Raw genomic sequence first — 22,657 nt, forward strand, 5'->3', positions numbered from 1 at the left:
CTACTCTCTGATTGAATGATATAGGCACTGTATGCGTGACGAGATTTGAATACCAACCTAATAACTTAGGTTACATAGCTTTAAATGGAGACCACCACACCAATCATGTTCTTTTCAGCAAATGTTTCTGTGAAGATGGCTAGACTGTCACCAGTCATTATGTGGTGTAGAGAAACTCAGTATCTGTTGATACCCCTCACTCCATCATCCTTTTCATCATATAGCCCCCTACCCCCAGACCACCCTCCTCCCCTTTTGAGGAACCGTCTGCCTAAATACAGGGAGAGCCTCCTCTTGATCAGAATCACTGTGTCTGGTTACTAACAGGCTGGCAGAGAAATCAAACCCGTTTCCCCCAAAGGATTTACTACAAAGCAAAACCTTGAGGGCAGCGAGAAAATACCCCAAGAAATACCCAAGGAAAGACCCAAGCCCTCAAATACAGTCTGAGTTGGACTAACAGTACGTGAGCAGTAGACAGGCAGGTAAGCTACCTTTAACTGACTATTGCAAGATCATACTGAGTAAGGTCACTGGAGAAATGTAATTTCCAGGGACCATAAAACAGATTTAATTCCCAGGTGTACCTGAAATGTACCTACAGTGTACCTAAAGTTAAACTGGATTTTGAAAAACAAACACCCTGAGGGTTCTACTAAGAGGGAGATCAGTCGTGTATGAGGAATTACCATATTTTTGTTCTACACTGGACCATACTGTATTTTTCCCCAATGAGATCGGTCCCAGCAAACTATTTCTGTGATGACTTATTGTTATTATTTCGTTATTATTATTATTATTGTAAATGTATTATAATGCAATATTTCATGCTGCACACAATTAATGTAATTTAAAATGTGATGTCATTAATGACATGTGGGTTTAAGTTCTGGTACGCTATTTAAGAAAATAAATATCAGCCTTTCACTTTTTAATCATATCTAATTATATTTTTGTAAGAGAATGTAATTTTTTTTTTCTTTCTTGATTGATGATGACCTCATCTGATTAAAAAAAGACATGCTATGGATTACATTTCAGGCCATGGAACCCATGGTGTGTTGGACCACATGTAGTAAGGTCAGGCGTAGTGAAGACCACAGGGGGTTGGTGGCACCTTAATTGGGGAGGACGGGCTCATGGTAATGGCTGGTACGGAATCAGTGAAATGGTATCAAATACATCAAACACATGGTTTCCATGTGTTTGATGCCATTCCTTTTACTCCGTTCCATACATTATTATGAGCTGTCCTCCCCTCGGCAGCCTCCACTGGTAAAGACACAATAAGTCATTGCAGTAGGCAGGCCTGGGTTCAAATACTAATTAAAATCTTTCAAATACTTTGAGTGTTTGCTTTAGGCTGCCTGGAGAGCCAGGTGGTCAGTGTTAGCACTTTTGAGACTTTTCTATTGGTTGCATTGCAACAGACAATCTCAATCAGGCACATATACAGTATTTGCAATTATTTATAATAGCATTTGAACCCAGGTCTAGCAGTAGGTTACCAGCAGGGTCACAGCTAACTATAGAGTTCGAAGTGTGTACTGTCAGTGTTTGTCCTGCTAGTGTTATGACTCATGGGACGGGAAAGAACATGACAAGAAGGGAATGCTTGGCACCCTGATGTTCATTAAAGTCATATACTTTTTATTTAGTATGGTGCTCTGACTGCCAAGATGTAATGACCCTCAAATACATTTGGGACACTTTCCATGTAGCAATAATGCCTTAATTCAAACTACTGTAGCTCTAGGAATTTCTAAAACCTTAAGGTTCAGAGTTTGCCATTTTGTTCAGCAGGTTTGATTTATTGTACTCACATCAGCTAAGCATATACTTCTTTCTTTGGAATGTTTCAAAGAAAATACTGTACTCAACAACGATCTCTCAGATCATAATGTGAGGACATGTGAGGGTAAACTAGCCCAGCACTCTGATTGATTTATAAAACTCAACTATCTGTGCCATATTTCGTCAGGCTTAGCCTCTCACTATGTATCAATTGGTAGGTACACATGCAAGTGAAGTTCTAATGGTTTAGACTTACAGCCTGGAACGCTCAATTAGAACGGCATGTGCGTTATTGACAAAGAATGCTATCTTGATAATCAATCACTATTATTTTATTAACCCTTTTTACATCTGCAGTTGTATCAAAGTGCTTCATGATAAGACATACAGTATCCACAGCTCTAAACGTTTGAGAATTGCCTCTCATACCAAGACTAGGGATGCAAAGCTACAGTACCAGTAATTTACCAAATTATTGGAATCTTCTGTCATTTTGGTAGTTAATATCAATTCATATATAGTATTCCTTTTTTATATCAGTGTTCAAATTGTCCATGAGTTTCTAGTAGATAGATCATATGGTTCAAGAGAAAATAGCCTAAATAGTGAAAAAAGCATCTAATCAACAATGGCATTATTTTTAACTACTTCCGCAACCTGTCCAACTATTGACTCTTGTCTTAATTAGACTATTGTCTAATCAACTATTGACTCTCTCTTTTTTTTCACAACTGCTACCAGTTTGATGCCAAAACATTTACATCAAATACATGCTGACAGTGAAACAAATAAAAGTATTAAAAATATATACAGTGCCTTCGGAAGGTATTTAGACCCCTTGACTTTTTTAACATTTTGTTACGTTCCAGCCTTTTTCTCATCAATCTACACACAATACCCTATAATGGCAAAACAAGAAAAATGTTTTTAGAAATATTCTAAATTTTACAAAATCTTTTACAAGCAATACCCCAATATGACAAAGTAAAAACAGGTTTTCAGACATTTTTGCAAATGTATTAACAATAAAAAATAGAAATGCCTTATTTACATAAGTATTCAGACCCTTTGCTGTGAGACTAGACTATTGAGCTCAGGTGCATGCTGTTTCCATTGATTATCCTTGAGATGTTTCTACAACTTGATTGGACATGATGGTAAATTCAATTGATTGGACATGATTTGAAATGGCACACACCTGTCTATATAATGTCCCACAGTTGGCAGTGCATGTTAGAGCAAAAACCAAGCCATGAGGTTGAAGGAATTATCTGTAGAGCTCCGAGACAGGGTTGTGTCGAGGCAAAGATCTGGGAAAAGATACCAAAAAAAGTATGCAGCTTTGAAGGTCCCCAAGAACAGTGGCCTCCATCATTCTTAAATGGAAGAAGTTTGGAACCACCAAGACTCTTCCTAAAGCTGGCCGCCCGGCCAAACTGAACAATCGGGGGATTACTCTGACAGAGCTCCAGAGTTCCTCTGTGGAGATGGGAGAACCTTCCAGAAGGACAACTATCTCTGCAGCACTCCACCAATCAGGCCTTTACTGTAGAGAGGCCAGACAGAAGCCACTCCTCAGTAAAAGGCACATGACAGCCCGCTTGGTGTTTGCCAAAAGGCACCTGAAGACTCTCAGACTATGAGAAACAATATTTTTTTGGTCTGATTAAACCAAGATTGAACTCTTTGGCCTAAATGTGTGTGGAGGAAACCTGGCACCATCCCAATTGTGAAGCATGGTGGTGGCATCATCATGCTGTGGGGATGTTTACTATATATAAAGGATATTTCATGCTGAAACCCCCATATTAAACACCTATGGTATTCAATTGGTTGATGGTTTATATTTAGGATAATGTTTTACAGCTTTGACACATTTTTTATTTTAAAATCATCTTATTCAATTATTTAATTTATGTGATAAGGCCACACAGGAGGCCAGCGATTATTACCGACACCTGTGATAATCTGAAGTACTCAAAGGGGTACTTAAGTAATAGATTACATAAAATCCTTGACAACAATATTCTGGTAGTTTAGTGGAAAACGAATGTTTCCAGTATTATACCCTCCCTTTGCAACCCTAACCAAGCCCCTTAAGCTTTTCTACTGCAATCACCTTAAGTCTGCCACTTTTTGGCACAGGCACTCTAATTCTGATATTTTGCCTTTTTTTTCCTCTTTTTTTTCTCTCAAACAGATCAGATCGTTTGCCAAAAACTGTTACAAACTAGATACTTGTTTGCATTTTTATATCAAAAACCTTTGTTGACCTTGCTATTTCTATCTGCGTACCCATTCAAGTATAACCACTCCAGTCATTTGCACAATCTTGGTGATAGCATGATCATAGTTTTATGAGGTATGTGCCCTATCACATGCACAGGGTTAGTCTTGGCTGTTTAATGAAAGGTAATACATCTTCTGAATCCCATGTAATTAAATTGGCTTCTGACAGTTTAAAATGACAACACCACACAAAAAGATGAAAGGCAATGTACTGTATGCTGTATCTTTACCAGATTATGAGAAACACAGACACACACACAGACACACACACTTTGCCTTGCTCAAGATACACAATCATATGCGTCCCATAAATTATGAATATTGTCAGCCAACAACAAGGAACTTTTCATCTCTTAGATTAAATACAGTCTACGGTACAGCACACTGTGCACCCTGAGCATGTGTCATTGTCACTGTTATGAGCTGTGGTCCCTATCAGTCACACAGGAAAAGGGCATCAGCCTAAAGTTCATACACAACATGCATCCTTCACACTCCACATTTAATGGACACCTCAGCAAGTGCAAGACTTTACAGATGACATGTTAACATTGCCTTCTAGAGACAGACATACAGCTCAGCTGTGTTCAGGAACTTTGGACTCTGCCACCTCTTTTGGAAAGACATTCTCGTGATAGATAAAGTATAATGGAGAACAATGATTGAAAATATAAAAATTCCTAAGTAAGCAATCAGTTGATGTTTACATGATGTTTTCATTTACAGAGAGCCCCGTGATTGACTGAGCTTTTGGATCACACACACATATCTGCCAAGATGTGGAAGAAGTCAAAGGTCACAGACCAGACGGCCACTGGCCAAGGAGGTACTGTATACATGAGTGTTCCTTTCTCTCCTTCCTAATTCCAGTACAGTACATACTAAGACAGAGAAGACATCAAACATCAAGCGTTATCTTCACAAGGCCCCCAATGATTGCCAGAGAAAATAAAGATGGGAATACCTTGTGGTGCACTGTGGTATTGCAGTAGCCTATATTGGCAGCAAACACTACATGACCAAATGTATGTGGACACCTGTTTGTCGAACATCTGATTCCAAAATTATGGCTATTAAAATGGAGTTGGTCCCCCTTTGTTGCTATAACAGCCTCGACTCTTCTGGGAAGCCTTTCCACTAGATGTTGGAACAATGATGCATGGACTTGCTTCCATTCAGCTACAAGAGCATTAGTGAGGTTGGGCACTGATGTTGGGCAAATAGGCCTGGCTCGCAGCCGGCGTTCCAATTCATCCCAAAGGAGTTCGATGAGGTTGAGGTCAGGGCTCTGTGCAGGCCAGTCAAGTTCTTCCACACCGATCTCGACAAACCATTTCTGTATTTACCTTGCTTTGTGCACAGGGGCATTTTCATGCTGAAATACGAAAGGGCCTTGCCCAAACTGTTGCCACAAAGTTGGAAGCACAGAATCATCTAGAATGTAATTGTATACTGTAGCGTTAAGATTTCCCTTCACTGGAATCTTAGACTCGTGTGCTGCTGCTCGGCCATGGAAACCCATTTCATGAAGCTCCCGACGAACAGTTATTGTGCTGAAGTTGCTTCCAGAGGCAGTTTGGAAGTTGGTAATTAGTGTTGCAACTGAAGACAGACGATTTCCACACGCTACGCGCTTCAGTACTCTGCGGTCCGGTTCTGTGAGCTTGGGTGGCCTATCACTTGGCAACTGAGCCGTTGTTGCTCCTAGATGTTTTCACTTCACTTTAACAGAACTTAGAGTTGACCAGGGAAGCTCTACCAGAGCAGACATTTGATGAACTGACTTGTTGGGAGGTGGCATCCTATGATGGTGCCATGTTGAAAGTCACTGAGCTCTTTAGTAAGGCCATTCTACGGCCAATGTTTGTCTATGGAGATTGCAGTGCTGCGTTCTCGATTTTATACACCTGTCAGCAATGGTTGTGGCTAAAATAGCCGAATCCACTCATTTGAAGGGCTGTCCACATACTTTTTTTATATACAGTGCTGTGAAAAATTATTTGCCCCCTTTCAAAAAATGTCTTAACTTTAGCATATTTTTGATACTGAATATTAATGGGATAATGGGACCCATGTCATCCAAAAAGTACTTTCAACTAATCTGTCCGTAGAACATTCTTCCATGAGTTTTGATGATCATCCAGGTTCTTCCAGGTGCCTTTTGGCAAACTTGAGTAAGAACCTCGTACCAACGTTTTTTTATTTGATTTTATTTCACCTTTATTTGACCAGGTTGACCAGTTGAGCATGGTGGTGGTAGTGTGATGATTTGGGGATGCTTTGCTCCCTCAGGACCTGGACGACTTGCCTTAATAGAATGAACCATGAATTCTACTCTGTATCATAGAATTCTACAGGAGAATGTCAGGCCATATGTTTGTGAACTGAAGCTGAAGCACAGCTGGGTCATGCAGCAAGACAATGATCCAAAACACAAAATCAAGTCTACATGAAAATTGGTTAAAAAGCAACACACTTGATGTTTTGGAATAGCCTAGTCAAAGTCCAGATCTAATCCCAATTGAGATGTTCTGGCAAGACTTGAAATTGGCAGCTCATGCTTGAAAACACACAAATGTCACTGAGTTAAAGCAGTTCTGCATTGAAGAGTGGGCCAAAATCCCTCCACAGCAATGAGACTGATCAACAACTACAGGAAGCAGGTTGCAGTCAATTCAGTTAAAGGTGCCTCAACCAGTTATTTAGTGTACGGCGGCAATTCATTTTAATTTGTAAACTCAGGTTCCCTTTATGTAATATTAGGTTTTGATTGAAGATCTGATAACATTCAGTGTCAAAAATTTGCAAAAATAGAGAATATCAGAAAGGGGAAATACTTTTTCACGACATGGTATTGTGTATGTTGGCAGAAAGCCTGCTTTAGCATTGCTTCTTATACTGGCCAAGTAAAACTATTTTTGATAATAGCCGGGTTACAAAAATGCTTTCATCATGTAAACTATTTTTCTCTGGGACCAATTATTTTCCCATTATGAACAGGAGAATTTGTTTTATCTTTTTTCATATTGCGAAAAGGCTGTCCTTAGGGAACTCAATGGATTGAAGAAATTGTACTTTGGTAATGTTTTCATGCATTGTGGCTAGTGGGCCCTAGTGTGATTGATTAATAGTACCTTGTGGAATAAAGGAACTGATGAGACAAACATTTCAGATATTTGCTTTATGGTAATGCATAAAAATACACTACTGAGGACCACAGAATGGCAATATCAGGGCTCCTGCCAACTCTTAACTCTCAGGCACTATTAATGTACCAAGGTGCCTGATCAGTCTATTATGAAATGTTTTGTATTATTTTTTTATGTAACCTTTATTTAACTAGGCAAGTCAATTAATATCAAATTCTTATTTACAATGACGGCCTACCCCGGCCAAACCCTAACCCTGACGACGCTGGGCCAATTGTGCACCGCCCTATAGGACTCCCAATCACAGCTAGTTGTGATACAGCCTGGAATCAAACCAGGGTCTGTAGTGATACCTCTAGCACTGAGATGCAGTACCTTAGACCGCTGCACCATTCGGGAGATGAACCACCCCAAGAAAAACCACAACAAAGGAAATAAGAGCATTTTGTTTTAAGTGATCAGCAGTTTCAGAAGAGGCGACTAAGACCCAAGACAATGAACAAGACAAGATGGAACTCGGTTTAAAATGAATGTTCAGTCTCATTGAATATTGAACATTGCAGATGAGCCCGAGGTTTGTCTCCTTTATACACAATGGCAGCTCTTTGAAATATAGCCATTCAATCGGAGTTGAGTAGAACATAAACACAAGAACATTGGAATTGCCCTGAGGATGGGGAGGGAGGGCCATGAAATCAAGCTCTAGGGTCTAGTACCATGTCTCACAGGAGAGAGAAAACATCTCTACAACATGACATTTTCTGAGATTCAGACACATCTGCAAGAAATGAATGAAGTAGTATTGCCGTACTAACTTGGTCCTTGTAGTACCATTAGTTAAGCCCATTAGGGATATGTCTTTAACTATTGTCCTTAAATGTACAAAACTACATTCCAAATGTAGCAAAATGTCTTTGTACCTGTATTTGTCTTTCACCCCATTTATTAAATTGGTCACACTTTACTTTAAGCCAAAAATCCTTCATTACTTGTTTTATTACTTCTTTATGATGATGTATTATGTATTATAAAGCTTACATAATATGTTACATAATGTTAATTTATGGCTTTAAGTAAAGTGTTACAAATGTATTGTATGTCCCTATGTTGGAATATATCCTGTCTTTACCATACATATTGTAATGTATGAGGATTCTAATGTCTCTCTGCCATTCTGCCAAAGTACTAGGCCTAAACCATGTCTTTGCCAGAAAGGTACTTCTCCTCTCCCTCTCTCCAAATCCTTACCAGGATTAATGTTTCTTGTCCCATCTGCTTCCATGTCATCCTTTTGTCTTTGCACGCCCAGGCCCTTCAGAGGCTGAACAGGAAGAAGAGAAAAAAGGTAGGACAGTGATGATCAAAAAGCAAGTTTAGCTTTTTCACTCACTGGTGTTTTGGTTTTCAAATTCCATATATTGAGGTAAATTGATTTTGATTGGTTGTCCTGAGATTCTAAATATTCTGGGCAATTAATTAAATCAGTTAACCTCATGCTGCCTTCAGGTCAGATGTGACCTCTGGGCATATTTGAAGATGAAAAACACAAACAAACAACATTTTCAACTATTTTGGATTCAAACGTCAGTGGTATAGTATCTGTGTTGTATTCATGTTTTAGAAGATTGTGTAGTATGTAGTATTCATGCACATTCTTCTGGAATGCACATAACAGGAAATATACATGTTTATTTTCTTAAGATATTGTAAAACATAAAGGTAAACTGTAATCAATGTACTTCAGGAGAAAGAGGTTGATTTGCCTTTGATGTCTACATTCTGTTACGAAAATATAAAAAATACAAAACACGTGACAAAACACTTCCACAAACTCAAACATTTTCCTGTGTGAAATTGTAAAATACTATTCACATTCAAGGACAAGAATCATTTGTAAAAAATGTACTGCCCAGTGCTCTTTGGATGTTTATTGTCCTGTCATGTGAACAGTAAAGGCATTCAGACAAACCATTTCCAGTGCCTCACATGTGGAAAAGCACGTCATGACTGACATCTGCCGGTGAGGATAAGAAGTCAGATAAAGCCCCAACCTAAATCTCAGTCATGCAAAATAAACAACCTGACCAGAGATGCAGCAGGTGCATAGTATGCTAAACAAAATGGAAGTAAATATACATACATATATACAGTACCAGTCAAAAGTTTGGACACACCTACACATTCAAGGGTTTTTCTTTATTTTTCATATTTTCTACATTGTATAATAATAGTGAAAACATCAACTATGAAATAACACATATGGAATCATGCAGTAATCAAAATATATTTTATATTTGAGATTATTCAAAGTAGCCACCCTTTGCCTTGATGACAGCTTTTGCACATTCTTGCCATTTTCTCAACCAGCTTCATGAGGTAGTCACCTGGAATGCATTTTATTTAACAGGTGTGCCTTGTTAAAAGTTCATTTGTTTGCATTTGAGGCAATCAGCTCTGTTGTGACAAGGTAGGGATGGTATACAGAAGATAGCCCTATTTGGTAAAATACCAAGTCCATATTGTGACAAGACCAGCTCAACTAAGCAAAGAGAAGGGACAGTTCATCATTACTTTAAGACATGAAGGTCAGTCAATACAGAAAATGTCAACTTTGAAAGTTTCTTCAAGTGCAGTCGCAAAAACCATAATGCGCTGTGATGAAATTGGCTCTCATGAGGACCGCCACAGGAAAGGAAAACCCAGACTTACCAGAGTTCACTCAAATTCCCAGCCTTCGAAATTAAAGCCCAAATAAATGCTTCACAGAGTTCTAGTAAGAGACACATCTCAACATCAACTGTTCAGAGGAGACTGCATGAATCAGGCCTTCATGGTCAAATTGCTGCAAAGAAATCACTACTAAAGGACACCAATTTAGAGGAAGAGACTTGCTTGGGCCAAGAAACACAAGCAATGGACATTAGACGGTGGAAATCTGTCCTTTGGTCTGATGAGTCCAAATTTGAGATTTTGGGTTCCACCCGTCAAGTCTTTGTGAGACACAGAGTAGGTGAACGGATGATATCTGCCTGTGTGGTTCTCACAATGAAGCATGGAGGAGGTGGTGTGATGGTGTGGGGGTGCTTTGCTGGTGACACTGTCTGTGATTTATTTAGAATTCAAGGCACACTTAACCAGCATGGCTACCACAGCATTCAGCAGTGATACTCCATCCCATCTGGTCTGCGTTTAGTGGGACTATCATTTATTTTTCAACAGGACAAAGACCCAACACACCTCCAGGCTGTGTAAGGGCTATTTGACCAAGAAGAGAGTGATGGAATGCTGCATCAGATGACCTGGCCTCCACAATCACCCAATGTTTTGGGATGAGTTGAACCGCAGAGGAGCAAAAGCCAAGAAGTGCTCAGCATATGTGAGAATTCTTTCAAGACTGTTGGAAAAGCCAAGAGTGCCAAGTGTGCAAAGCTGTCATTTTGGAGAAAAAAATATAGAACATTTTTATTTCACCTTTTTTTAGCCAGGTAGGCCAGTTAAGAACAAGTTCTCATTCACAACTGCAACCTGGCCAAGATAAAGCAAAGGAATGTGACACAAACAACAACACAGAGTTACACATGGAATAAACAAACGTGCAGTCATTAACACAATAGAAGAAGTCTATATACAGGGTGTGCAAATGGCGTCAGGAGGTAAGGCAATAAATACGCCATAGTAGCAAAGTAATTACAATTTAGCAAATTAACACTGGAGTGATAGATGTGCAGATGAGGATTTGCAAGTAGAAATACTGGTGTGCAAAAGAGCAATTAATTAACAAAAACAATATGGGGATGAGGTAGGTAGTTGGATGGGCTAGTTACAGATGGGCTGTGTACAGCTGCAGCGATCGGTAAGCTGCTCAGATAGCTGATGCTTAAAGTTAGTGAGGGAGATATAAGTCTCCAAATTCAGTGATTTTTGCAATTTGTTCCAGTCATTGGCAGCAGAGAACTGTAAGGAAAGGCGGCCAAAGGAGATGTTGGCTTTGGAGATGACCAGAGAGATATACCTGCTGGAGTGCGCTACCGGTGGGTGCTGTTATGGTGACAAGTGAGCTGAGATAAGGCAGAGCTTTACCTAGCAAAGACTTATAGATGACCTGGAGCCAGTGGGTCTGGCGACGAATATGTAGCGAGGGCCAGCCGACTAGAGCATACAGGTCGCAGTGGTGGGTGGTATATGGGGCTTTGGTGAAAAAACGGATGGCACTGTGATAGACTTCATCCAGTTTGCTAAGTAGAGTGTTGGAGGCTATTTTGTAAATGACATCGCCGATGTTTGAGGATCGGTAGGATAGTCAGTTTTATGAGGGTATGTTTGGCAGCGTGAGTGAAGCAGGCTTTGTTGCGAAATAGGAAGCTGAATCTAGATTTAATTTTGGATTGGAGATGTTTAATATGAGTCTGGAAGGAGAGTTTACAGTCTAGCCAGTCACCTAGGTGTTTGTAGTTGTCCACATATTCTAAGTCAGAACCATCCAGAGTAGTGATGCTGGCCGGGCAGGCAGCAATCCGTTGAAAAGCATGCGTTTATAATGAGTAATGTAGGCGTGGCCAAACTTTTGACTGGTACTGTATATATACAGTGCATTCAGAAAGTACTCAGACCCCTTGACTTTTTCCACATTTTGTTACATTAAAGCCTTATTCTAAAATTTATTAAATTGTTTTTTCCCCCTCATCAATCTACACACAATACCCCATATTGACAAAGCAAAAACAGGTTTTTAAAAATTTTTGCAAATGTATTAAACATAAAAAACTTAAATATCACATTTACATAAGTATTCAGACCATTTACTCAGTACTTTGTTCAAGCACCCTTGGCAGTGATTAAAGTATATTATCCGCACAGAAGAATATGTGAAACTGTCACAGTTCTCTTTTGGTGAAGGAGAGTCGGACCAAAATGCAGCGTGGCTATTGAGATTCATGTTTAATAAACACAAAGTAAACACGAATCAATACAAAAACAATAAACGTAATGTGAAAACCGAAACAGCCTAAACTGGTGCAAACTAACACTAGACAGTTACAAGGACAATCACCCACAAAACCCAACACCAAACAGGCTACCTAAATATGGTTCCCAATCAGAGACAATGACTAACACCTGCCTCTGATTGAGAACCATATCAGGCCAAACACAGAAACAGACAAACTAGACACACAACATAGAATGCCCACTCAGATCACACCCCGACCAAACAAACATAGAAACATACAAAGCAAACTATGGTCAGGGTGTGACAGAAACTCCCCAAATACAGGTGTGCCAAGCTTGTAGCGTCTTACCCAAGAAGAATGCAGGCTGTAATCTCTGCCAAAAGTGCTTTAACAAAATACTGAGTAAATGGTCTGAATACTTATGTAAATTTTATTTTATATAGATGTGCTAAAAAATCTAAAAACCCTCTTTTGCTTTGTCATTATGGGGTATTGTGTGTAGATTAATAAGGGGGGAAACAATATAATCCATTTTAGAATAAGGCTATAACATAACAAAATGTGGAAAAAGTCAAGGAGTCCCAATACATCCCGAATGTATTGTATTTATATATCATGATTGAATAATTGATCATTGATTCATGCCATTTTTGAGTGCAGTTCATGTATTGATTCATTGATTGGATTTGTGTTTTTGTAAAACATTTGTTGGGGCTTAATCAGACTTATTTCCCTCTTACTTCTCATCTTTTCTCCAGCTGGCATCAAGAAGAGGTCCAAGGTCCCTGGGGTCATGATCACGCAGTTTATAGAGGTTCTACCAGAGGGCAAGAGCACCCCAGACTTCCTTCGCAAACCCATCGCTCTAACCATTCAAGAGGGTGAGCCCCCAGGATGTTTTAGGGTTTCTGTATCAGGCCTAGGCCCTCTCAGTGTTGGTCTATGTGCTCAGAGGTGTCATGCCCATAGGGGGCACAGGGGCACGTGTCCCCTAAGATTTGTCAAACATTTTTAAATACAGGTTTTTTTTCTTTGTAATGCTACACTTAGCTTTTATTAAGTTGGCTTTAGCTAGTCCAGATAGATTCCCAATCTCCCAAACTCATAACTAGCTACCAAGAAGCCTTTTCATGCTATCAATCAAGTTAGAGTAGCTAGCTTGTCTAACTATCTTAGCTAGCAGGCCTGCTGGTAGACTTGAAAAAAGCAAGCAATAACTAAATAAGACTCACATTCCTTTCAATCCCTTTTCACGTTGAGATTGGGATATTTTATAATGAATCAATGTTTTTGCACATCCTACAGGTAAATTAGCAATTTTCAAAGCCAATGTATGTGGGGATCCCAAACCAGAGGTGACTTGGGGAAGAGCTAAGGGGGATATGTCAGACACAGAAACATTTCAAAAGAAATATGATGAAGCTACTGGTGAATACACTTTAGAGGTGAGTCTAACCTTATGCACAAGAGTATACATATAACCCATTATTCTGTTATGTTGTGATTAAACAGTTAATTTATTTCAACAGATTCACAGAGTGTCTGGAGAGGAGGCAGACACTTACAAATGCTATGCTATCAATGAATATGGCAAGGCTATTTGCACTGCAGCATTGAATGTGATTGAGGGTGAGAATGTTTGTTTCTTTACACTTCATATAACTTACTTGTATGATCAGTTGAGTCCTTGTATTTTGGTGCTAATCCTAAACGTCTGTTATTAGTTGGATTCAAGAAGAAGAAGGCCATGGAGCAGTTAGAAGACATAGGTGGGTATTTTCATTCATTCATTCATTCATCCATCCATCCATCCATGATTAAAGGTTTTTTTAAACTACAAAAGAGTATTTGGAGAAGGAGATTTTTCAATCCGTGGCCTAATATTTTTACCTGTTCTCTAAAAAAAACAGCATTGTTTATGGAAACCATTTTTTAATTATGAAAGCACATTTAATAATTGCATTTATGTGTTTGCTTACCATGTCATGTGGTACTGTTGATCATTTGCCAACAAGTATCATTTTTAGGATGCAGTCATTCAATTGGTTTTGGCGCCAAACATTTGTTTGCTGCTCCACTAGTTTCACTCTGTTAATCATGCTTTTTGTGTTTTAATGTTACTCCTACAAAGTGCACATATGTTATTATTAGGATGGCTATTCCTATGTTAAAAGTAATGATTAGAACTTACCTTTGATTCCTCGTAATTTAAGAGGTGAAATATTTGTTCCCTTGTCGTGCTCAGGAAGGGGGCGTGTCAACCAGAACTTCGTTCGTCCATGTGTTCGTCCATCCTTTGTGTTGGGTAATGCCCAGTTGGCTAAATCCCAGTGGGAGAGCAATGTGTACCCTGTTTATTCAATACTTAGGCATGGTTCTACACTAATAATTTAAGTGTGTATTTATGGCAATTGTGTGTGCTTGTAGTACCTGAATGTATTTTTGTGGCCCTCTCATGGGCCACAAAATCCATTTTTTTCATTCCATTATTTGTTGATTTGTTGCAATGGTAGGCTTATATTCAAACGTGAGGCCTTGATGGAAACATATGTAAGCTCTGTCATTCCTGTTGCAGCCAGACAGGGGACAGGTTGCTACATGGCTATTATCCGGCTTTATTAAGTCCTTATAATCTTGGTTTAGATTTAGGCTTACTTATTATTTGATTTCTGTCCAGTTTATGTTCCTGTCTGTTCATCGTCACGTTTATTGTTTTGTATTAACGTCATGTAGCCCAAAGCCATTCAAACACATTTGTCTTTCAACTTCCGGCTCATTGACAAATGCAAACCATTGTTCAATATGAACTAAAATGGTAATTTTAAATTAAGTAAAATTGTGGGACTTGCTTTAGCTCTTTAAAATTATTTTTGTGGTTGTGGATGACATTCAGATTTTGTATTTAAAAAAACAAAGAAGAAGACAAAGATTTCATACACCAGCTCTGGAACGGCTTGCGTACCACTGATTTAGACATCACTTCTCACAAGGCCATTTTGTGTGATTCTTTCACAAGACTCTGACATTAGCCATAGTCATATATAACGTGTAATGGCATAACACAATAGATTACATTAACTGGAATGTTACTCTCACTCCTGGTTACACAAAAAGAGCTGTGCACAAACTGGACCCAAAATGATTCTAATGAGTCGCCGCCCCCAACATTTGAATTATCACTCATAGAGCAAAGAACACTTTTGTGAACTGCAAATAATCATTTCAGGGCTCAAAGGGATATTATTTGAGTCATTATGATTCCACACCTTTCCCAAAGAACCCTTGAGGAACCCTCTTTTCTTTGTGTATATAGTGCATTCGGAAAGTATTCAAACCCCTTGACTTTTTACACATTTTGTTACGTTACAGCTTTATTCTAAAATGTATTACATTTTTGCGAAATCTCATCAATCTACACGCAATACCCCATAATGACAAAGTAAAAACAGGATTCAAACATTTTTGCAAATGTATTAACAATAAAAAACAGAAATACCTTATTTACATAAGTATTCAGACCCTTTGCTATGAGACTCGAAATTGAGCTCAGGTGCATCCTGTTTCCATTGAACATCCTTTAGATGTTTCTGCAACTTGATTGGAGTCCACCTGTGGTAAATTCAATTGATTGGACATCATTTGGAAAGGTGCACACCCGTCTATATAATGTCCCACATTTGACAGTGCATGTAAGGCCAAAATCCAAGCCATGAGATTGAAGGAATTGTCCGTAGAGCTCTGACACAGGATTGTGTCAAGGCACACATCTGGCGAAGGGTACCAAAACATTTCTGCAGCATTGAAGATCCATAACTACACAGTGGCCTCCATCATTATTAAATGGAAGAAGTTTGGAACCATCAAGACTCTTCCTAGAGCTGGCCGTCTGGCCAACCTGAGCACTCGGGGGAGAAGGGCCTTGGTCAGCGAGGTGACCAAGAATCTGATGGTCACTCTGACTGACCTCCAGAGTTCCTCTGTGGAGATGGGAGAACCTTCCAGAAGGACAACCATCTCTGCAGCACTCCACCAATCAGGCCTTTATTGTAGAGAGACCAGACGGAAGCCACTCCTCACTTAAAGGCACATGACAAGATTCTCTGGTCTGATGAAACCAAGATTGAACTCTTTGGCCTGAATGCAAAGCGTCACATCTTTTGGAACCTGGCATCATCCCTATGGCGAAGCATGGTGGTGGTAGCATCATGCTGTGTGGATATTTTTCAGCGGCAGGGACAGGGAGGTGTTAAGAATCAGCTCATAGCCCATAACAAAGAGGGAGACAACAAGGAGATAAAGAAATTACAAACATGTTTATTAAATAAAGTAAACTATATCCAAGTAACAATTGTGTGTAGTCAGTAGTGTAAGTGAGTACATGGTGATAATGAGGGTTGTTGAGAGATGCCAAAACAAAGGAACACAAAGAAGCCCCAAAATGCCACAACCAAAAACAACAGTGTGTCTGCGTGGAGAGAGTCTCCTCAATGTATGGGGGAATTTATCCCCGGGACACACTTCCCATTTCACTGACGACACTCCCAGCTCCCAGCTCCGCACTCCGACATCCTATTCAGGAAAACAAGATCAAAGAGAAAGAATTTGGCAGACAGAGTGGGAGGGTCATCACACAGAATTGAGGGATAGATTAACGGAGCAAAGTACAGAGAGATCCTTGATGAAAACCTGCTCCAGAGCGCTCAGGACCTCAGACTGGGGCGACGTTTCACCTTTCAACAGGACAACGACCCTAAGCACACAGCCAAGACAACACAGGAGTGGCTTCGGGACAAGTCTCTGAATGTCCTTGAGTGGCCCAGCCAGGGCCCAGACTTGAATCCTATCGAACATCTCTGAAGAGAATACAGGTGTGCCACGCTTGTAGAGTCATATCCAAGAAGACTCTAGGCTGTAATCGCTGCCAAATGTGCTTCAAGTACTGAGTAAAGGGTCTGAATGCTTATGTAAATGTAATATTGTAATATTTCAGTTTATTTTTTATAAATTCACAAAAAAATCTAAAAACCTATTTTTGCTTTGCCATTATGGGGTATTGTGTGTAGATTGATGAGGGGGGGAAACGGTTTAATTAATTTTAGAATAAGGCAGTAAGGTAACAAAATGTAGAAAAAGTCAAAGGGTCTGAATACTTTTCGAATGCACTGTTTTTACTTTGTACATATTTGACATACTTTTGCTACTGCTTATTTACCTACATCACATTAAACAGTAACCGCCTCACCATGGGCATTGCACAACTACTCTAAAGCTACACTGGAGCAGTGAGAAAACAGTATGTTATTTATCTGCTACATTGGAATCAATACTTTTTGCTGAGGTGAGTAGAGTGACGCATTTTATCCTGTTGTTCTCGGGCGTGAGCTGCATGTTGAAATCTAGAACCAAAGCGTAATCTTGCGAAGCCGACGGGCATACACCTGTTTTCATTTAAATGAATATGATGTATCCTGCTCTGCAAACATGAATCTGGTTTAGCTGCCCTGATACCATCTAGTTTCCTCCTTACTGAACCCTCCACCACCAATAGCACCATTTTTAGACATTTGGATACATACTCCCCAATAGATCATCCATACTGTAGATGTTCAAACTATCAAACTCCGGGTAGTGAGTAGTTGGTTGAATAGTTTGTTGACAGTTAGTTGAACATCTATTTGGGTCTATCCAAATAAGGTGTTACTAGAACCAGATATTTAATGTGACTACCCACTGGGCACAGACATCAGTTCAAAATCTAGTTTGATTTACATTTGGTTGAGTTGTCAGCTAATGTGAATTCAACATGAAATTCCCCCAAAAAGATGAAATTCGCTTACATTGATAACTTTTTGCAAATCCAATCAGTTCTCCATGTTGATTCAACATCATCACATTTATTTATTTTGTAGAAATAATGTGGGAGCAACGTTGATTCAACTAGTTTTTGCCCAGTGAGTATTCTGCAGTGGAGGCTAGTATGAGGAGATATAGCACGGCTTGCTCATTGTATTGGCTGGAATGGAGTAAATGGAAAGTGGTTTCCATATGTTTGAGGTGTTTGATACGGTTTCCATTTATTCCATTCCAGCCAATACAATGAGCCCATCCTCCTATAGCTCCTCCCACCAGACTCCAATGGTATCTTCTCACTTTACATTAAGTTGGGTAACATTGAGTGTCCTTTATTTTGTTTAGGTTCAGTAGATCCAGCAGAGTTCAGGAAATTGCTTAGAAAAAGGTAAGATATGAGACGATCATGATATCATGATATCAGTAACCAAATCCTTCTATTTACATTACATGTATTTGTAAACAGGGACCTCTGTGCCTGACAAAACAGTGCGATGGGATGACCACAATGCTTACAAATGGGGAAACTAAGCTCAGTGGAGGCTCTTCAGAGGAGTAAGGGGAGAACCAGAAAAATGTAAATAGTGAAACATTAAAGAAGTTATCCTTTTCAGATAAAACTATACTAAATTTAATCACGTCACTAAATAATTGATTCAAACACACGGTTTTGCAATGAAGGTCTATAGTAGCCTCAGCAGCATTCTGTAGGGTATTGACTTCAATACAAAACCTATGAGGCTCATGGTTCTCAGCCCCTTCCATAGACTTCCACAGTAATCTATCAGAGTTCTTGCAGCATGAACTGACATGTTTTCCACCCAATCAAAGGATCAGAGCATGAATCTAGTACTAAAAGCATATGCTACAGCTAGCTAGCCCTGCAGTGCATAAAATGTGGTGAGTAGTTGACTCAAAGACAGAGAAAGTCAATATTTGAACAGTTTTGAACAAATTAATTTCTTCCATAGTAGCTAGCTAACAGAGAGGGATGCTATGTCAGCTAGCTGGCTATGGCTAACCAACACTGGAATGCTTCCAATGTAAGCTTTTGGTTTTATTAATTTATTGCCACCGGAGCCCGCCAGTGAAACTGCTAAACTGATTGCTGCTGAGTACACTTTACTGCATGATTGAGCGACTTTACTAACGTGTTAGTTCTTGTAGCTATGTTGACTATGACCTGACAATGATGTAGGCTGTGTGTAATAGTTAGCGGTCAGGATTTTTATTTATTTATTTGACCTTTATTTGACCTTTATTTGACCTTTATTTAACCTTTATTTAACCTTTATTTAACCTTTATTTAACCTTTATTTAACCAGGCAAGTCAGTTAAGAACAAATTCTTATTTTCAATGACGGCCTAGGAACAGCGGGTTAACTGCCTGTTCAGGGGCAGAATGACAGATTTGTACCTTGTCAGCTCGGGAGTTTGAACTTGCAACCTTCCGGTTACTAGTCCAACGCTCTAACCACTAGGCTACCCTGCCGCCCCAGGATATGAAGGTTTGACTTGGAAAGGTTTTCATTCTTAAACTTTCATTCACAGTTTAGTTTGTAGCAAACTCATGATGGTACAGGGACAATTCTAGTATCATGTAGTAACCTAAACCTATCGATGTTATATTGAGCTAGGTGAATGGAATATGAATGACAGTCATCCAATATGCTGTAATAGAAAAAAGGCCATGCTAATGAAGCAAAAATCATCCTAATCATTTTAAATGGCAACGACCACCATTGACGAAGATCCTACAGAATATGGTATATGGTTTTGTACCAATACTCAAGCAATGCTTCTGTCATGTTTCAACCAGGAAGGGAGTGGACAAAGAGGAAGCTGTGAAAGAACCTGGAGAAATCGATGAAAGGTTCTGGGAAATCATCATGAGTGCAGACAGGAAGGACTATGAACGAATCTGCGCTGAGTTTGGTGTCAAAGACTTCCGTGTAATGCTGAAGAAACTCAGTGAGAAGAAAAAGGAGAGACAGGAGGAACAGGCCAAGGTTTGAGAATTGGGCACATTCAGTATGTGCAAAACGTCTTCTGTGTGTACTGTTTTTGGTCATATAATGTAGCTAATGGCTAGCGTGAAAACCTACATGACCACTATGAACCTCAGGATTCATAGTGTCTGAAATTAATTTAAGTGTAACTAGTTAACTACATTAAGTCATTGTGGCAATAGCCTTAACCTATCATTTCATCCTCGTGATTTTAAACTCCATTTCTCTCCACTCCCCTCCCTCTCATCCATTATTTTCTCTCCACCCTTTTCCTCATGGTGATCTTCCAAACCATCTGCCATCCCTTCCTCAGTATATTGAGACCATCAATAACCTGAAACATATTGATATTAAAGGAGTAGGCATTGCTTCGTTTGAGTTTGACCTTGAGCTCAAAGACCTCGCCAGTAGGATTTTCCTCTACAAGGTGAGACATCTAGAAGTTGACCTCTGATTCAGATTCCACATGAGGCAAAGGTATCATTATACATAATTTAGCTTTTATCTCAACTTACACAACAAACTTGTCATTCAACATTGTACAGCATTTTAATGGATGACAACTGCCTTAAAGGAAAGACTGACATTGCACAATTAAAACATAATTTGTCCCCTTCTTTCTTGTAAGGCAGTAGTATCTCCTTTAAATTTCTCACCCAAAGTTCCAGGCATATAATTACATTTTCTATGGTTCCAGAGTAACTTCATCCCGTTATCATTTTGCCATGATATCCATGTCAAAACATGTAAATTGTCATACATCCCATCAACCATGAGGATTTTAGTTTTTTCTTTTTTTTTTAAATGTTGAAATGAACTGAATTTGAACTCATATCTGATAGTAGCTGTCACTGTGTGAACTCTGTATCATCTTGCAGGATGGTGTAATGATTCCCTATAGTGATGAAGAAGAAATGAAACACAGCTTAAAGACTGTTGGGAAGAAGTTAATCTTCAGTGTGCGGGACCTTAAGGCAGAGGATGCTGGGCTCTATCAGGTGGATGTTGAGGAGGTCAATCTGTTCTCTACAGACTTCAAGAGTAAGATGAGCACAGAATGATTATGAATAGCATTCCTTTTTGATAGAAGATAATAAACTGTCCTTATTTATTCCCATGAGCTTGTTCCATTTGCCCTTTTACTCCCAGTTCCCACAGTGGATTTCATTGTCAAGATCCAGGAGGTGAAGGCCAAAGAGAGAGAGGATGCTATGTTTGAGTGTGTCCTGTCACAACCCTGGCCCAGAATCAAATGGATGGGCAAGAATGCCACTCTGGAGGAGGGAGAGAAATACACTATAACTGTATCAGAAGACAAGCTGATCCACAGACTGCTAATAAAGGACTGTAGCCAGCTGGACAAGGGTATCTACTCTGCTGCGGCAGGAATCAAGACATGCAGTGCCTGGCTGATAGTGGAAGGTAACATTACATCTTCATATCTTGCACAATATGTAATTTTTCAGATGAAGGGAACAGCAGATGGATTCATTTTTGGTTGAACAACATATACTATTCACCTCGGTAACTCAGTTCTGGTCTCATGACAGATTTGAGAGGTACTATGTCTTCTCAACACTTATCGAAATGTTCCATATGAATAATCATTTTAATAACCATGCTCACTGAGCACCTTGTACAGTATTCCCCTATCTCTCCCTTTCTCTCACCCGCTCTCTCTCTCTCTCTCTCTCAGCTGACAGCGACCCTGCTTCCCATGGTAAAAAAAAGACCCGTAAAACAACCCAGGCTGGTGGAACAGGGTTGGATCTGGGGAAACTGGCTCAAGAGCAGCAGGAAAAACTGGCGAAGGAAAGGCAGGAGCAGATCGACGCTGCAAACAAGGCCAGAGCGGAGGAGGAGAGGCTTGCCCGAGAGGCACTCCTGGCACCCCCTCCTCCTGATACTGGGGATGGAGACAGTGGGGAAGGCGGAGACAGTGGGGAAGGCAAAGACACCGGAGATGGAAAAAACAATTCTAAAAGTGGATCAAACAAATCCAAAGATGGTGGCAAATCAGTTGGCAAATCAGTTGGCGAAATGAAAGACTCTGAAAAGGAAGGAGATGACAAGAAGAACAAGAAATCCACTGATGATTCTGACAAAGGCAAAGGTAAGACAAATGATATCCCTATTATAAACACATTGGACATATATGTTATATACTGAAAAAGAAAAAGGAAAGTAATAGGGTCGACTTTGAAAAATATGGTATAATGAAAAGGATAACACATTGTCACAACATCCTATGTTAATATGAATGTACAATATGTATTCAGGTGTATATTGGTTTATGCATTTTTGACGATATTTCAAATTGACAACTGATACAATAATTACTGATAGGAACATCAAATTATGATTTTGACCCAAACGCAAACGGGGAAGGCGATCGAGACAGTAAGGGACGTAAGCGCCATCCTGGTTCACTTATACCAGACACAGTCAGTGGTAAGAAACACACTGAGACACCTTGGCTACTGCATGGAGGTAGTCTCTAAAATCTCAGATGCATCTTAATGAATTAACAAGTCACCTTGGGATTACATTAACTGATAAACACAAAAAAAAAACATTTTACTTTATTTACATTTTCTACATTTTAACAAAACTTACA

General features: G+C 39.5%; 1 protein-coding gene across 1 annotated transcript in view; it reads left to right on the forward strand.

Annotated features, from left to right (window-relative positions):
* The first annotated feature begins 233 nt into the window (after positions 1–233).
* The window catches only part of LOC112216136 (immunoglobulin-like and fibronectin type III domain-containing protein 1), a 42,929-nt gene continuing 20,505 nt past the window's right edge, over positions 234–22,657 (forward strand). Inside the window, exons 1-13 of the mRNA XM_024375869.1 lie at positions 234–485; positions 4,810–4,909; positions 12,940–13,062; positions 13,487–13,626; positions 13,711–13,810; positions 13,906–13,950; positions 18,377–18,419; positions 19,851–20,040; positions 20,354–20,467; positions 20,919–21,081; positions 21,190–21,462; positions 21,737–22,153; positions 22,387–22,491. Coding sequence (XP_024231637.1) covers positions 4,861–4,909; positions 12,940–13,062; positions 13,487–13,626; positions 13,711–13,810; positions 13,906–13,950; positions 18,377–18,419; positions 19,851–20,040; positions 20,354–20,467; positions 20,919–21,081; positions 21,190–21,462; positions 21,737–22,153; positions 22,387–22,491 — 1,762 coding nt within the window. The 5' untranslated portion in view covers positions 234–485; positions 4,810–4,860. The remainder of the gene's footprint in view (positions 486–4,809; positions 4,910–12,939; positions 13,063–13,486; positions 13,627–13,710; positions 13,811–13,905; positions 13,951–18,376; positions 18,420–19,850; positions 20,041–20,353; positions 20,468–20,918; positions 21,082–21,189; positions 21,463–21,736; positions 22,154–22,386; positions 22,492–22,657) is intronic.

Source organism: Oncorhynchus tshawytscha, linkage group LG16 (genome assembly GCF_018296145.1).
Source record: "Oncorhynchus tshawytscha isolate Ot180627B linkage group LG16, Otsh_v2.0, whole genome shotgun sequence".
NCBI classification, from domain to species: domain Eukaryota; kingdom Metazoa; phylum Chordata; class Actinopteri; order Salmoniformes; family Salmonidae; genus Oncorhynchus; species Oncorhynchus tshawytscha.